The 16,907-nt window shown below is 40.2% G+C and overlaps 3 protein-coding genes across 5 annotated transcripts; 1 reads left to right on the top strand and 2 right to left on the bottom strand.

Annotated features, from left to right (window-relative positions):
- Positions 1-202: 202 nt before the first annotated feature.
- On the bottom strand, positions 203-4,726 carry cnot8 (CCR4-NOT transcription complex, subunit 8). The gene is made up of 7 exons (XM_080040506.1): positions 4,647-4,726; positions 3,922-4,137; positions 3,425-3,618; positions 2,639-2,800; positions 2,094-2,238; positions 1,863-1,973; positions 203-1,425 (listed from the first exon to the last, which is right to left on the bottom strand). Exons 2-7 carry the CDS (start codon positions 4,036-4,038, stop codon positions 1,297-1,299), a joined length of 858 nt encoding a protein of 285 aa, XP_079896632.1. The 5' UTR covers positions 4,039-4,137; positions 4,647-4,726; the 3' UTR covers positions 203-1,296.
- A 391-nt stretch (positions 4,727-5,117) lies between these two features.
- On the bottom strand, positions 5,118-12,221 carry fam114a2 (family with sequence similarity 114 member A2). Of its 2 annotated transcripts, XM_080040374.1 has the most exons (15): positions 12,013-12,221; positions 11,208-11,278; positions 10,998-11,171; positions 10,359-10,458; positions 9,927-10,028; positions 9,679-9,782; positions 9,427-9,564; positions 8,744-8,908; positions 8,313-8,436; positions 8,072-8,157; positions 7,828-7,932; positions 7,527-7,651; positions 7,330-7,402; positions 6,929-6,982; positions 5,118-6,307 (listed from the first exon to the last, which is right to left on the bottom strand). In XM_080040374.1, exons 2-15 carry the CDS (start codon positions 11,256-11,258, stop codon positions 6,206-6,208), a joined length of 1,503 nt encoding a protein of 500 aa, XP_079896500.1. In that variant the 5' UTR covers positions 11,259-11,278; positions 12,013-12,221; the 3' UTR covers positions 5,118-6,205. The 2 variants fall into 2 exon arrangements, with proteins under 2 accessions (XP_079896500.1, XP_079896499.1); XM_080040373.1 differs by having other exon boundaries at positions 10,998-11,278.
- A 680-nt stretch (positions 12,222-12,901) lies between these two features.
- LOC307261251 (microfibrillar-associated protein 3-like) lies at positions 12,902-16,601 on the top strand. Of its 2 annotated transcripts, none has more exons than XM_080041748.1 (3): positions 12,902-12,952; positions 13,620-13,923; positions 14,609-16,601. In XM_080041748.1, the coding sequence occupies exons 2-3, from the start codon at positions 13,668-13,670 to the stop codon at positions 15,343-15,345; spliced, it is 993 nt and encodes a 330-aa protein (XP_079897874.1). In that variant the 5' UTR covers positions 12,902-12,952; positions 13,620-13,667; the 3' UTR covers positions 15,346-16,601. The 2 variants fall into 2 exon arrangements, with proteins under 2 accessions (XP_079897874.1, XP_079897873.1); XM_080041747.1 differs by having other exon boundaries at positions 12,912-13,085.
- Positions 16,602-16,907: the final 306 nt, after the last annotated feature.

The raw sequence follows: 16,907 nt of genomic DNA, 5'->3' as shown, positions 1-16,907 counted from the left end.
CAGCCCAATACAAAGGATTGTTCAAGCAGTCTGGATTATCAAGCACAAATGCAGAATAATCTCCATCTTTCATTTCATGATTAGCTGCTTTAAAACATTTCATTTAGAATCTATTTGGGTTTTGGAATGTCTGTCTGACACATTATTGTATGGATATTATGTTTTACTGATTAACCCATCGGAATTTAAAGTTGAGCCCTTCAAATATATTTCTGTCCGTGTTACAAAACACTAATGTTAATACAAAATGGAAAAAAAAGTCAGAACTGAGAAGCTGGAAATAAAAAATGTGGCATTTTTGCTTGATAATTCAATGATTATGAATATAGTCAATTGACAGGAACTATATGAACATATGATTTACTGTTTCAGCTCTAGTGAAGCCTTGCTTTACTGCCATTTTTAAGGCGTTCTATAGAGAATGTAGACAATGTTCCAGAAGAAAATGTCTTGTTGAACTGTTTCTTCTATTATATCACAAAGTGTAAGGTCTGCTGAACCGGCTGTGTGTTGGTGTACGACTTGTAAAAAAGATCAAATACTTAACGTTTACATTCAAAATACAAAACAATTTAATATACAACTGTTTAAAACAATGTAGAATGTAAAAACAACAGTAACCACAACATTGGTAAAACTGACCCGTGGACAGTTTGGTTTTGGGTGGGTGAATGTACAGAACGACAGTAGTTTGCCCATGGAAACACATGCTTAACCAGGCAGGTATACACCTTGACACCCCGCTGTTAAAAGTTTCTGAAAGTGGAAAAGAGCTAAAACATTTTTATTTTCATCAAAATTATACATTTTAATTTACAGGCCCTTCCAACATTAACTTAAAAAAATAATGAATTCCCTGCAACTAGTGAGGAGTCCCGCTGATGAAAGATAGTGTGAACTGAAAGATCTGATGAACTGAAGAATTGGACTGGTCTCTGTCGAAGCTTGGGTGTGAAATCAAAGTATGATACAGGAGCTGGTCCCATGCTGTTAAAGAAGGGTGTCACTATAATGCTGTAAAACAACAACAAAAAATTCCAACGGATTTTTATAAAAGCGTTTTGAATATATGGCCATATACTCAGTAAAAGCGACTTAAAATAAACGAGTGAGCCAGTGTGAATCCACTGTCACTGTGAGTCCATTTTACAGTCACTCAGGAGGATTTAAAGAAATGGCATAACGTTGTGTCTTGTTCAGGGGGCCGAGTGTTGAGGGAGATCAGAGGGGGAAATATGCTGGTAGGGTTCTTTTAAAAACAAGTGTGTTTTCCACTTGAAGGTTTTTTGCGCTCAGTCAATGTTTGTTGTTGGCCTCGTCCTGGCCCGAGCTGGAGATGCCGTTCTGGGGTTGGGTGGAACCCGAACCCAGGCCGTACAATCTCCCACAATACTTTGCGTCGTCGATGTTGTCTTCGAAGAACAGCTGAACAAAACAAAACAACGTTGGTTAGATGAATGCTGTATTATGAAAACCCTGTTAAACTCTCTGGTTTGCTGTACATTTAAAAGTCCCATGAAATGGTCTTATGGAGACAGAAATTAAGCTGTTCCTAAAAACATTTTATAAATTAATTGGATGAGCACACAACTAAAATATAGTTTGTCAGATGTCAAAGTGCCTATTTCAAGGGATAGTGAGGGGCGTGGCTCTAAACTTTTATCAAAATGGCTGTTCCCTAATCCGTACTTCCAGAGGACGTCCTTCAGTGCCGTTTACAGAACACAAAGTCCTCAGATAATGTGGGCAGTAAACAATTTTCATTGAGTCAATGAAAGGTTAAGAGAAAATTTGCAAAGAAGCTCGTCACAATAACAAAAAAAAGTTAATTAAATAACACCCCTCTGTATATGTGACTTTACCTCTTTCATCCTGAAGAAAGCCATGCCGGTGAGCAGTGAGTCTGATCCGGCCTGATGCTGCCGCCCGATCCTCTTCAGCTCCAGCTGGTCTGCTACCTCCTGTAGCCCTCCCTACACAGACACACATGGGTCAGGCATCTCAACACATTCAACATTATGTGATGAAACATTCATCTCCTATGTACAAGTGGAGGACCACCCCTGTGTATACGAGTATACGGTCCACAATACCTTCAGGTTCTTGCAGCTCTTCATCAGGTACTTGACGTCGTAGATTGCGGGGAAGAAGAGGTTGAGGATCTGGAAGAAGTCGTGTTCCTCCTCAGGGAGCCGCACGTCTGTTAGGAGCTTCACCAGGTAGCCAAAGTCGTAGCCGCTGAGAACAGAAATGGTGGAGTCGGGTTAGGACTGATGATGCTTCACTGGTGCTACTGGGTTCAAACTGATACGCTATCAAAATGGCTAGAATGTTAAGCATAGATTAAAAAACACAGCCAATCTAATTGGTGCAGTAACAATTAAAACAGTTTGGGGCATATCTTGACTGATTAGGCGTCTAAGCTACACCATCTTCATCCAGTTATTCAGATACATTTTGTCTGCATTAAGTGACAGAGAAAACTAAAGCCGGAGTGGATTTCTTGGTTACAAGGAAAGAACACAGATACCGTCAAATAATACAGATAATATGTTTAAAATGGAAGTAACAGCACGATTCACTGCCTTCTGAACTGCGACGAACAACACAAAACTTGAAGCAGAACAAGACGACCGACCTGTGGAAGGCGAGCCACTTGATGTTTTCACACAGCACCAGGCCAGACGTCATGAGGAGCTCAGCGAAGTACAGCGTCTCGATTCCCTCTTCTTCGTGTTTTTTGAACTGGAGGCCGGAGTTCTGGAGCAGGTCTATGGAGTCTTGTGAGTACATGTCTTCTCTGTGAGGAGAAGAACAGAGCAATGTATTAGGCTCTATCGTTGGGAGCATCAGCTACTAAGTAAGGTTTATTGTGAACTCAGCTTTAATAGTGTCAGGCGAAAAGGTTAGCAAATGCATTTCATAATCGCCCATAAGTTTGCAGTGATAAAATGCCGCCGTCATGCACCCAAACAAACTGCTGCTCGAATGGCATCCCAAGGACAGGACTGTTATGCTAACCATAAAGATTAATTCTGGGTATTGTACGACTGTTGGCATGACGTTGTGTAAGCCGTTAGCTTTCTTGGGCTATTACTGTGGCATCTGGTTTAAAATGAGGAGGTCTAGCCTCAGGGTTGTAAATGGAACTGTAGGTCTGTGCCAGGTTTCCGTCAGGAACATTACAAACAACGCACATTTCTCCATGTATTTTGCATAAACGGCAATAAGTAAAACTTTGCTTCATTTTCTACTTAAATTGTTTTCCCTGAAAAGTACTAGTGTGCACTGTGCAGTTATATGGAAATGTAAGGATGCATTGAGAATTGTAATTGCAATCAAATCATTAACTGGTGATCGTAAAACAAATAGTGATGCAAGATGAAGAGAAGATAGAAGATGGGAGTGTTAACGGTCCACCTACGTGAGGTTGAATTTGAAGTTGAACTGCCACGTCGTGGTGCCTTGTGGATAGTCTCCGTCCTCGTTCATGAAGGAGAGGCCGAGCTGGATGATCTTGAGCAGGTCCACGTTACACCTCAGCAGCTGGTACTGGTAGTCCACTGTGCTGCGGAACTCACCTATCGGCCGGACCACCACTCCAGGGAATTCTGTGTCCTGTTTTAGAAAATTAAATTAAAAAAAACTTTGCTATTTGGCACTTATTCTTAGTGTGTAATAGTCATGACAACCACTTTCCCAGAAGGATATTCAGATGTATCAGAGTGTATCTCAACTCAGTCTGTAGCTCTAACAATTTGTACTTTAAAACACTAAAGACTCAAGCATTCTAACTATGTCTTTAAATCAGAGGTAGTCTACTTCTCAGTCAACATTATTCAAAAAGATGTTAATGGGGCTTCTTTCACAGTAACTCTGCTTGTCAGTGTCAGCTCCTCTCCAAATGTGCATTTCTCTTACCATGGCAATGAAATTGTAGTTTTGAATAATCTGCCGGATCTTCCTCATTTCCTCCTCCACATTGCTCGCCCATACCTCACAGATTATCTGACTGGAATCTGTAAGTGCGGCTGGCATGTTGGCGGCTCAGGACGAGAGCTACAAAAAAAAACAATCCTGCAGCGCTGGTTATAGGGGCGACGGGGTTGACGCAACGTGGTGAAGAAACAAAGACAACTGTAGGAGAGGAAGAGGAGATGGAGTTAGTCAATATCTATCGAAGTATCTATATATCTATGAGCTCACTCAATGTTAACATGGCATCAACATGCTTTCATCTTGTATAGCTAGCGTTAGCTGCTGGTTTGTTGTGTATTAAATTTGGCTAAACAATTAGCAAACGAAATATGACAAGATACCACATACGTTCCTCTAAACTGAAAGTATTTTTGGGGAAGAGTTCATAGGGTTTAGCAACTCGCGGGGGGAGGGGGGTTGTTGCAATGCCTAGTTGCAAACACTATTCAAAAAAACTAACCTAACGATGTTGCAGCGGGGACACACTGCATTAGCTCAGTGAATAGCATGAGCGGCTAACGTTAACAAGCTAGCCCTCGCGTTATCAAGAAAGCCAACTTCACCCAAGCAAAGGGTAAATGAAACGGTTCTGCTTTCTCACATCTAATTGTGTAACCTACAACAGCTGCGACTGTCTAAATCATAAAAGTATTAGAAAATAGGTTTACCTCGGAATTTGTGCGACGTAACCTGCCAAGCTAGCTGATAGCGCGTCTTCTCTTTTTCTCCCACTTTCTCTTCTTTGTTTATATTTGCGAATCGCAGCTAGACGGTGAACTCGCACAGCGCCACCTACCGCACCGGAATGTGTAACGACGAATTGATATCTGATATACAGTAGACTCAACGGGTAAAACTCATTACAGAATAAACTATTCAACAGAACATACATTGACTGACTGCAACGGTTTAAGGCTATTTACAAAATAATGCAGTAATAATAATACATGATGTGCTAAGAGGTATTTTTCTGAACAATGAGGCCCTCCAGTAATTTCACATGAGTTTTTGATGCAACACCTTTGATTGTAACAGAGTATCATTCACTAAGGTGTATCAGAATGCATCATTTGAACCATTATCACTTTCAAAATAATTGACATGTATTACTAGACACAGTATTTGACACAGAAATCAGATATTGGGCCTGTCAGGCCTATTTATTTGAAAACCATCTCAAATACATGACATATGCCATTGCTTATACAACAGTATATTGCTAAAAAAAACATGACTTCACATGCCCACAATACACACCTGGTATCAGTTCAGCATAAGCTAATTGAATTAATTTGAAGCTAATTGACAAGTGCAATCGTCAAGGCAGAGAGAACCCCTCTGTGTATTAACTAACACCTGACAGTTCATGAATAATTAATAAGATGTTAGGTAGGGAGATTCCAATCTGTGTATATAGTTCTACAAAAAAGCCCATAACAAAATACTTATTCAAAGCCGATATCTTCTTACAGAGGACGTGATCAAACACAGCCAGAAGTAATATAATGCACCAAAGGGAATAGCAAGCATCGTTATTAACCGTCCTCCCTCTACAAACATTCGACCTACAGCACTGGAGTCGCTTATTTTAACCTAAAAGTTTAAATAATCGGTTGATTGGGGATTAAAAGAAAAATAATTAAAGTCAATACTTCTAGAGTCAGCTAGGATCCAGTTTCCCAGATAAACGGTGGCCAGGTGGCAAGACAGACTGTTGTCTAACACAAGTCAGTGTCCTTGAGCAATGACACGTAGCCCCAAACTGCTCCAGGACCAGCCGTATGTTGCACGGCAACTGTAGAGATACAGTATGCATAGAAAAACCTGAGCAGCAGAGAAAAACACATCGGAGGCCTTCATTGTTTAATATAGAAGAAGTGTACTTGTTAGAATAAAAAGGAAGAACCATCAGTTGATCCATGTTCATCAGAAATGCTAGTAGATCCACTTTTTCAACACTGTACTTCAATGAGTCCATCCATCGTCACTTACAATTAAACTAGGGATGCACAAAAGTTAACACTGTTTGACAAAAAAAAAGACCCTTCCTCTCAGGCGTGTAAATTAGATTTTAACCTGAGTTGAAGAGCAGACGGAGTAAGAGCTGAGGTACAGGCGATTTGAAGTTTTGAAAAAAATAGTGTCCCAAAGTGTCAGTTCTGTGCTGCGATCAGAGTGGCAGCTTGATGGCAGTGTTGGAGCCCTGATGTGAGGTGATGTCACATGGTCACTGCTCCGTGGATTCAGATTTCCTCTGGATGTGGGAGATCTCCAGGATGGGCATCAGCAGCTGGAACGCATCCTGGATGTACGACGCACTGTTGGACGCCTGTGAGGTAAAGAGAGCATTCAGGAATAAAGCACTACACAAAATACGAACAATCCAATTGAAAAACATCTTCAATACTGTGTTATTTAAACTTTTAATTTTTTGTTATTCAAGTTGAGACCATTTCTATCAATCATGTGAGATCGTTTCACTTGTTCCCAGCACATTTTTTTTTCTCCAAATTTTTCAAGGACTTGTGTTAAAATAAGAGTATTGATATCTTAAAATAATGCAGCATAATTTAGACTGCTGTACCTGTGTGAATAACATTTTAAGAAATGATTTCAATTAATTTAGTAGGAATTAGGAATCAAAATCCCAGAATCGACCCATGTTGGTATTCCATACAGCATGTCAAATTAACCATAAGGGAAATTGCCAAAACTGTTCAACTGTGGAAAAATCCCCATTATAAAACTACAAATAAAATACAAACATTTAAGTGTAAAAGTGATAGTTTTTATTTGCATTTTTTATTTGGAAATTCACATCAAATGTAATTTTTTATAAACCTAGCTTTTAGGGATTAACTGATTGACCTATCATACATTCAATTAAATATGTAGAGATAGAATATAGTGCAGAAATATGATGAGAGTGCTGTGTTAGAATGACACATACCTCTAAAAAGACTCCAGTTATCAGCGGATTGAGGACATCTCCCTTCTCGTTTGACTGGGAGACAGAATGTTAAGATTAAATCATAAATAAATAAATACAATAAAATACAGCAACAGTGATAAGGTGAAAAAACTGAGAAAAGCTGAGAATGAAATGTCGAGAGTCCAAAGAGCAGCCTGTATCACAGAGTTTTGCCTCAATAAGTTTGACATTTAGGAAGTGCAGAAAAACATATCAAAGTGAGTTAAAGATAAATCAGTTGATATAACTTGTAACTTGATAAATGTCATATTGCCTCACTCTCACAGACTGAGTGCTGCAGTAGTTTGCGTTAAGTAAGGATGCTTATCCTCAGAAACTAACATTTTATAACGTATCACTATCAAATCATCATCACTTACCCCTGTCGTTGTTAAGCAGGAGGTGAATTTCTTGGAAAGCAGTGATATTTCTTTACACAGGACGACAGTTAACCTGAGGACAGACAACAGGACAAACACATACGCTTAGTTAATGTACAAATGATGGATTTCTATGGCAAAGCTTCTGCAGTGTCTTCACACGTGTCCAAACTAAAGACTCCAAGTGGTAGTCTTACTGTGACAGAACGCTGGCCTCTGTGCTGCCGTTGGAGAAGAGGATCATCTCAGCCAGTTTGTGGAAAAGCTCGATTGACCGAGCCGTCAGCTCCGCTAGACTCCTGATGGCTGTGGCATGGACCTCCTGACACACACACACACACACACACACACACACACACACACACACACACACACACACACACACACACACGTTACAAGTCTTTTAGAATCAAACATTATTAACAAGATCAAGCCAAAGCAGAACAACAACCGTAACAGCGTGTATAGCACTGACAGTCTCATAATATCTGATAATACCTCTACAGAAAGCGCTTTCTTTGCACCCTCCTCCTCTTCCTCCTCCTCCTTCTCCTTCTCTGCTTTTGACATGTCAATGATCTGGCTGCATGCGTTCTTACAGGCCTGTTGGAGGATAGAGACCATGTTATTAACATAATTGCAATCTTGTTCCGACTACATTGCTTAGGTTTTTGAACCGACCAGTTGACAACACAAATAAAACAAGAACCATCTAAATCAACCACAAACGTGTAGCTGGTACCTTGCTGAGTTTTTCGGCTGTGCCAGTGACACTGAGACCCTCCATGGCCTCCGTTAACTCCTTCTCAAACTCGGAGCCGTCTTCATCTGGAATTTAAAAAAGAAGTACAATTGATCATTGCAGGTGTTACATCAATTCTGGTTAATAAAATGCTGCATTTGTCTTGCAGTGCAGAAAGTTATTATGTTATTGGTTCAGAAATGTTATAACGTTATTGGCAGTATAACAGTGTAGACATTACCTTTCTTCTCGTCCACTTCCTCATCATCAAACTCCACCAGGGAGAAAGACTCCTTGATGAGGTTCAGCTCTTCTCTTAGCTGAACCACCTCATCTCCTGATAGAGTGGTTAGCACTGACTTCACCTACAGCACACACACACGCACACACGCGCACACACACACACACACACACACACACACACACACACACACACACACACACACACACACACACACACACACACACACACACACACACACACACACACACACACACACACACACACACACACACACACACACACACACACACACACACACACACACACACACACACAGAAAAAACGTCACATTTGAGGCTTTTACCGGATCCCTTTGAATTATGAAAAGCAGATAAATGTCTCTCCAGGCACAGCGGGTGACATATTTTGGTTTAAAGCTCTGGTCGTACTTTGGACTGGCTCTCTTGAGACAGAATCTCCAGCGCCTCGAGGTGAGACAGACCCTGGAATTCATCAAACAGCATCCCGTAGTGAGCCACCGCTTTCTTCTGAGAGTCAGCGCTCTCTGTGTCTGCCGTCTGCAGCTCCTCGCGCTCCTTCGCTTCCCTCAGCACCTGCAAGACACAGAGAAGGGGACAATACATCAGTAACCATACAATCATACTGTGAGGAGGAAAAGTAGTTTAGGTCAGTGCTGATCCAACACATTAGTTATCTAATTTGATTTAGATCCATTAAAATGACACACAGTGATTTAAAGTGACAACAACGACATCTCCGTTGTTGTTGATTCTAGCACTCACTTTGGAAAAAAAGCCGTAGTCTAAAGATCTTTGCAGGTGTCATGTGCATTTGTTTAGGAAGTGAGTAAAAGAGAGACCGCATAAAAAATTATCTAAATTCTATTTGTTCTGGACCACAGCAAGTAAACTAGCGTCCGTTCCCACTTTCCCAGTGTGAATCCATCCTTAGAAGATGCTTGTTGTCTCTTTAACACAGAAATACAAATATATAAAGTCTCCGCTGAATGCATCTCTTCAACTGTAGCTTTGGACTACTAATATTCCAGTCCCTCACCTGTAATGAGAATGCCGCTCTTTGGCAATGCACAAGACTCTGATCTGCATGTTACCTGAGACAGAGTGTTGTTCCTGTGGATCATCAGTCCTTTGGTTTTCTTAAAGCCCGGATCGCCCTCAGCTATCACATCCATGGTCTTCTTCCCAATGAACTCCAGCGCATCCAGACCGCCTGTTATCACTGTTTTACCCTGAGAGGACAAGAAAATATGAAGATTTTCTACTGTATAATGAAAAAATGGAGGTTTAAGATGCACTACATTTACTATAGACAGACACCAAACCTAGAGTATATTTCTGCTTACTGTGCTCTGAAAGACACTGCTAAATGAGGATAGCATTCCCATGGCACTCCCCACAGCGGCCGTTCCGTCCCCTGCCCCTTTGTCTGTCTCACTGCCGGCTTCAGCTGTGAGAGAGGGACACATGCAACACATACTGTTATAGAAGGTCAAGACAATAAGGAGAAAATAATATGATCAGCAGCATGAATTTTGATTGAAATATTACACCCTTTTTAGTAAACAACACACAACACACAGTCATGCCTCACCCTGGGATTTCTGCTCGTCCTCAACTTGCGCCGATAGTTCAGTTGGACTGGGGATTCCCAGAGACGTCTCTGCCTTCTCTATCACCTGAGTCAGCCCTTGGCCTGGACGGACAGGAGAGACAAGACAAACAGAGCTTTAGATTGTGTTATAACAAGAAATACACTGTGTAGGGAAAGGAAAGGATAGACATTTTCTTTGTATTTTCTGTCATTATTTAATCATTCATAAAAAACATTTAAAGGTTAATATAAATCACCTGTCCTGATAGACCAAATGATACAGTAAATATGAACTGTAAAAGCTTTAAATAAACAGCAAAACATGTGATTAAATGAAGACTGGTAGTAGTTTTCTATAAGGCTTAACAATATGATTACTAAAACCAACACTATGCATATACAGAACGATTGGGTTAGGTGGAGTTTACTCACCCACAGTTGCCACAGTAGCTGTTGCTGTGGACAGGATGGATTTTCCCCAGCTGCCCCAGTATCCCCAGCCGCCCTGAGACACAGTGGACTCACTGGATGTCTGGTGTGAATGAGGAACAGGAATAGAAAGACACTAATATTAATTTTGTAGAGAAAAACCATGAGACCTTTGGCACGACCAGGGGGTTAATGGATAATAATAATAATGATTATGATTGTTAAACACAAAAGTGAAGCTTATTAATATCTCATTTGTCACCTGAATATGTATGCAACAAAGGATACTATATAATGTAAGTCACTAGATGACCAGACAGAGGATTGACATTCAAAAAGAGTCATTATAAAGCCTTGTCACGGTCTCCTGTGTGAGAATGTCAGTGCACCAAAAACTGATCATGACTTCACTTCACGTTATTTAAAAAGCCACATGGCCAGGGTCAGTGGAATTGTTTTTGGTAGAATCATTTGATCGAGTGTGACTCCCTGAGGTGCCATACCACATTGTATTCAATAAAGTTAGGATACTTTTCAAATGACATTATTTATTACATAGTCAAACAATTGGCAACAGTGACTTCCCTGTTCCCCATTATTTTACGTTCTGTCTGGTTCAAACACTCATGATGTCATCAGTACCTTTGCCGGCTGCTCTTCTACTTTCTGATTGTCCTCTACAGGGGCTACAGGCAGGACTTCTGGCCTCCTCCGGGCTTTCCTTGTCGGGGCCACGTCAGTCGCATTGTCCGGTGAGGTCTGTGAGGAATCATCGGGTGTTTCGGCAGGAAAGGCATCCTGACTCTCTGGGACCACCTCTGGAACCACCTCTGGAACCACCTCAGGAACCACCTCCGGAACCAACTCTGGAACCTCCGCCGCTGTAGCTTCACTGTCTGACATCTTAATGTCTTAGTACATGCCTTCAAAGAGAAAACATAACAACTATTAGCCAGGTACTTATCCAGTTAAACTTGTGCAAAACATTTTTAGTGGGATGATAACGTACAGTACCTGCAGTTGTAAATACAGAGGGGGGCTAATTAAAGAACAATTTGAAGATTTTGAGAAAACAAACATGACAATATAAACATAGAGATACTGACAACATATAAAATAGAGATACTGATAAAGTGGAACGATTTCATCCAAACATTGATATTTGATATGGGCTATTCATTGCTGGAAATACAGCACACATAGTTGTAGTTCTGTTTTAATGAGACCCCTTTAACCAGTGTTATCATACATTTCCCATAATGCACCAATGGAACAGCAGACAACAATTCAGCTGTGAGTCATCTGTGCAGTTGGAGGGTGTCCAGTTTAAAGTCCAACAAAAAGCTCCAATTTACAAAAAGAACAGAGTGTATTGTGTATCATGTACATCTGCATAGAGTAGCCTGTGTGCATGACGCAAAAGCAAACAGTTCAAATAAACATAAGGGAACAGGGAAATATAGTAAATACATTATATTAGCCTTGCACATAGAAATATGTTAGTCACTACTATACTATTAGCATTTATTTATCATAGTTGCATTGTTATGCATGCTTTATTAATTGCTATGTGAGCTAACATAAGCTGTTTTAATGATCATCAATGCTTGTATTAGTTGGAAAAAACAATACTGTTATACTTTTGCTACACACTCACCTTTTCCCTATGTCAAAGTCTTGATGCTAGCAGTTAACGTTACCCCACACTGCTATCTCACAGTTTACTTCCCAAAACCAACAACGGGATATGTTTATCTTCGTTATTTCAGTCCGTACAACTGTTTCAACGCGTTAAACAGCTTTTAATTTTCCAGAAAACAGTTTAAAGGTTGAGGTTTGTCTCGCTCTTTTTGTCTTCAAGGATTAGCCACGTCACATTTTGTTTTCAATCACCACATCCTAAAGTTTGCCAAAAAAAGAAACACAAGTTCCGGCAAAGGTCTTCAAAATAAAAGTGCTTTCAAACTATTGTAAAATAAATAATACTATTGAGTGGGACTTTGAATCAAAGCAAATGTTAAACATCATCATCATATTTATTTGTATACATTTAGACACTTCCGAAAAGATCAGCGTGCATTTTTTAATAGATATTTTCACTTTTCTAGACAGTTGTCTTATTTTGATGGAGACTCCGCCAAACTTCCAGTCTCCCTCTATCACCGTTCAGTAGCTTGATGCAATGACTAATGTCAACAATATTTGTAAATCGTCAAAATAAAATGATGTAAGCGTACGGAAAATATATATTAGAAAATATAAATGAAAATTTGAATAATTAATAAATACTTGGTTAGTTTAGTCAAATGGTTTATTTTTTTTAATAATAAATAAATACAATTGTCATTCGAAAATATATGTCTATGCAATACAATCAAATTAATAGTGATTATTTATAAAATATGGGTATGATTATTTGATATTATTATGAGTTCAAAGTATCCATTGTACATTGTTTCTGATTAAAATCGTTACCTGTCACTCATACATACCTATATTGGAGAATTAAGAACCGGCCACGCCCCCTCACAAGCACCTGAAGCAGGAAGTGGAATACCTGACGCATCGTGTTTGACCTGCTGTTAACAAACGTGAAGGTAAAAGACGAGCATCAGTCTTAACCATGATTTAAAAAAATATCTGCGAACATACTTGGAGTTAGTGAAATTGTTCGATGCTTGTTGTGTGTCGTTGGAGAACCTGTTAGATTGGTCGCGGTCCCAGCAGCAGGTAAATCACTGACTCAGTCGGTTTGGGATTTTTTTTTTAACTTGTTGTTTATGTGTGTGTTTCTCCGGTAAGATGTGCTCGATTCGCTAATATACCAGAGGGGCTTGGTGTTAAAAACACTAATCATTGAAAACAACTAGGATTCCTAATACTTTACTGTATTACATAATGTAGCTATTATTTCTTCTGCAGGTACAGTTTATTAGTGCACTTAAATTGTCTTTTTTGAAAATACACATGCTGGCTTTTTCTCCAATGTGTTTTCATAACTCATTGGATGTTAATTTTTTTAATTTATTATACATAATTTCAGCTGAATATTGATGTAGAGACGGAAAATTAAATATGGGCATTATAGGTCCATGTAACTAATATATACATTTTTGTAAGACATGAATGAAAGTTGTATACTACATTTTGAGTATTATAAATAACCTTTAGCTTACAAAGACAAAAGTGGAAAGTGAGTGTCTACTACAGTCCTGTGCTGCTACATGAGCCCTGACTGTTACTGTTACCTTTCCTGTTTGGCAGGTTTGTCGTGTCTGGATGTGAGCTGAAGAAGCTGTGTATCTACTCAACATGTCGCCTCTGAAACTCCACCTGTCACACCTGCTGCTTGTCAGCGTCCTGCTGCTCTGTGGCTGGACAGCTCACGCAGCTCACAACGGGTCAGAGGGGGAGGTAGTGATGGAGGCCTCTGTCAGGCTGGACAGTGTCCTCCCTAGCAAGGGCATAGTAGCCAAGGAGGGGACCAGCTTCCTGATCGAGTGTAACGTGACCGGAGCATACGATGACATCAAGTGGTACAACTCTAAAGGACAGTTGCTGTCTGAAGGTAGAAGAGGACATATAATGCTGGAAAGCTAATAAACAACTGTAGTTTGTTTTAGGTGTGCTACTTAATTGTTTTATATAGAAAAGTATATGTGTGGAAATGGCAAAAAATAACCTGTAAATCAAGTAGTCATACTATGGGCTACCGCTCCTTATCAGTATTGTTATGTGTACTCAACTTTCATAATAGTGTTAAGTAACAGAGATGCCATGTCATACAGGTTTTATTGTATTGTTTAAATAGGGTAACGGTCAAACAGCCAAGTATATACGTACTGTAAATGCCTAGGTTATGTTACATAACGCTATTTCCATAGAGAATCAATGACAATATTTGAATGAGGTCAATGTCACATCTTTCACAATGTATAACAAACACTGAAGTGAAGGAGACTTGGAGCACATTGGAGATTGTACATTACACATAGCCTTCTCGCAATACGGGGAAACAGCTCACTGTACTACTTTTTTTTTTTGTTGGCCCAATTTGGTAATTGTTTTTCATGGTGTATTACAAAATCCTTGAGGCAAGAAAGCATGACACATTTTTAATCTGTTATAATACAAAGGTCGTTCCTTGTTTTACCTTTTCTCTATTCACAACTCCAAAACTTTGTAAAAACCTAAAACTCCCATCTCCAACTGCATGTCTTAATCTTGTCATCTCATCTGTTTTTTAACTCTAGGTGGTAAGTGGCTGATTCAGGAGGACGGTGCCCTGAACATCACTGTGGTTTCCTTTGAGGACCGCGGGCGCTACACCTGCGTCGCCTCAACCAATAACACCTCCACCCAAAACTACACGGTCACCATGCGCGTGTGCCACACGGACAGCGGCCTGGGCTTATACTACGTCATTGTCTGCCTTATCACCTTCACCATCACCATGATCCTGAACGTGGCGCGGCTCTGCATGGTCGGCAGCCACCTCAAGAAGACAGAGACAGCTATCAACGACTTCTTCCGCACAGAGGGGGCCGAGAAGCTGCAGAAGGCCTTCGAGGTAGCTAAGCGCATTCCCATAATCACAACCGCCAAGACCCTGGAGCTGGCCAAGGTCACGCAGTTCAAAACCATGGAGTTCGCCCGCCACATGGAAGAGCTAGCACGTAGCGTACCACTGCCACCGCTCATACTCAACTGCCGGACGTCCGCGGAGGATGTCACCGCGGAGACTGGTAACCCTGGAAACAGACAGGCGATAGGCCCGCCTTCCTATGACAGGAATAGAAAGGAGAAGAATGGTGAGGATGAGGAGGTTTGTCAGGCGCTGATGTCAGGTGAAAAGCGAGGGAGTGTCGTTGTGGATGTCCAAGCATCAGTCCATGTAGTTTCCGAGTGTGAACCCAAGGAGGCGGAGGTGTGCCCATATGTGCTCGTGCCAGGCTCCCGAACCAGCGTGTCCTATGAGAGCAACATCTAGACCAGTCGCCAGGTCTGAATACCATCAGAAATAAGTCCTTTTCTCAAGAAGAGATACAAAAAAAGTAAATTGTTGGGCTGGTTAACATTTTGATTGTAGAGATCCAATGTGGGTGCAATTTGGATTTTTGCTGTTTTCCACTCCTCCTTCCTATGAAATGGAGATCCTAGCTTCAGCTGATTTTGGACATTATATCTTACACATTGTCCAGTAATCTTACTCCTTGCTGGGATCAAATGTTTCCCATGCAGAGATTGTCATCCTGCCATCAAGCTAAGACTCAAATGTAAGTAAGTACTCCCATTTGCTATATGTTTAACACGTATGCATGCACAGACCTACAGCATGCTTCACCAGACATGTTGAAGGAAGTGCAGAAGTTGTGAAAATGTTGCTTTCAGGGATTCAAAAAGCTGTTTCTAAACAAATGCTCAATTTGTATGAATACATACTGTCAGTTTGACCAGAGTCCAGCTGCAGCTCAGGAAGGTTTGCTTTGTATTTCATGGTGTGGATTGTTTTGTTGTCACCGCTCACTCATAGGAAGGAGCGATAGACTTAAAAAATAATGCCTAAAAAAACCCATCTCACTTGACATAATTGCTGGCCGTCTCTTAATAATTACTGGTTAGGTTTTTGCTTCAGAGTCACTGTTTCCATTATAAGAAATCCACCATTGACCTTTTCGGAGGCTGTAGAGGAAAATAAATAGAAATGTGATTATTTTTTTACATTAGACTTCCAAAACATTTGATTCAAAATGCCCATGAATAGGAAAGTATAATGTATCATATTGTGATTGTTTGCATTCTTTAAAAATTATTTGATCTTTTTTCAGTTTAATTTTTTATTACATAGGTGCTTTTTCTCTGTGTTGTGTGTGTGTATAAAGACATCTGTTAGTTATATCTGGAAAGACATGCTTAACAATGATACACGTGTAAGGCAGATAGTGACTCATTTGGAGCAAGTGTATCTGTTTGGTGTCGACGTTTACATAGGTAAAATTATGATGATGATGTCTAGCCTACATCCTGCATACGGTCTGTGGACGTTAGAAGCCAATGGATGTCCCAAAACCCTTACATAAAGCTTATTTACTATGTCTCAGGGGGATATGTGAAATTAAAAGAATAAAATTAAAAAAGACTCATGACATATGTGAAACTGTTAATATATTGTGGAATGGTGTAAAATGGTTTCATATTTAAAAAAAAACATAATGTGAAAAAAGTATGATGCTGAAAATAATAAAATAGCCATCCAAAAACTGTTCAAATGTTTGCAGTGGTTATTTCTGCCTCTTCAGGTAACACTGCTACTGAGCCTTTGGGTGGAGCTGTTGGGTAGAACATTACCTGTTTTTGTCAGCTTCAACATCAGTGCCTTCACCACCTTAAACACTCCCAAGGGTCGTTTTATACATTTACAGCTTTTGATGAACTCTTGTTATCATTGTTAAAGGAGCAGGGGGGATGTACTGTTCAGAGCTGAGGTATCCTAATGTGTCTGGGCCAACTGTTGCTTTTAACTCCCAGATCTAAGTGTATTGAAGTGCAGTT

The sequence above is a fragment of the Ammodytes marinus genome (assembly GCF_949987685.1).
Source record: "Ammodytes marinus genome assembly, chromosome: 14".
In the NCBI taxonomy this organism is placed as follows: domain Eukaryota; kingdom Metazoa; phylum Chordata; class Actinopteri; order Uranoscopiformes; family Ammodytidae; genus Ammodytes; species Ammodytes marinus.
The sequence above is the reverse complement of the archived record's forward strand: the minus strand, read 5'-3'. Positions and strand labels throughout refer to the sequence as shown.

Bases quoted from the DNA above. Each gene is read 5' to 3' on its own strand.
- cnot8 (XM_080040506.1), bottom strand. From the start codon at position 4,038: ATGCCAGCCGCACTTACAGATTCCAGTCAGATAATCTGTGAGGTATGG. The intron at 2,801-3,424 runs GTAGGTGGACCG...TTCTCCTCACAG, and splicing joins AACTTCAAATTCAACCTCAC to AGAAGACATGTACTCACAAG. The intron at 2,239-2,638 runs GTCGGTCGTCTT...TTCTGTTCTCAG, and splicing joins AAGTGGCTCGCCTTCCACAG to CGGCTACGACTTTGGCTACC.
- fam114a2 (XM_080040373.1), bottom strand. From the start codon at position 11,258: ATGTCAGACAGTGAAGCTACAGCGGCGGAGGTTCCAGAGTTGGTTCCG. The intron at 10,459-10,997 runs GTACTGATGACA...CATTCACACCAG, and splicing joins TAGAAGAGCAGCCGGCAAAG to ACATCCAGTGAGTCCACTGT. The intron at 8,909-9,426 runs GTAACATGCAGA...TGTGTCTTGCAG, and splicing joins GGAACAACACTCTGTCTCAG to GTGCTGAGGGAAGCGAAGGA.
- LOC307261251 (XM_080041748.1), top strand. From the start codon at position 13,668: ATGTCGCCTCTGAAACTCCACCTGTCACACCTGCTGCTTGTCAGCGTC. The intron at 13,924-14,608 runs GTAGAAGAGGAC...TTTTAACTCTAG, and splicing joins AGGACAGTTGCTGTCTGAAG to GTGGTAAGTGGCTGATTCAG.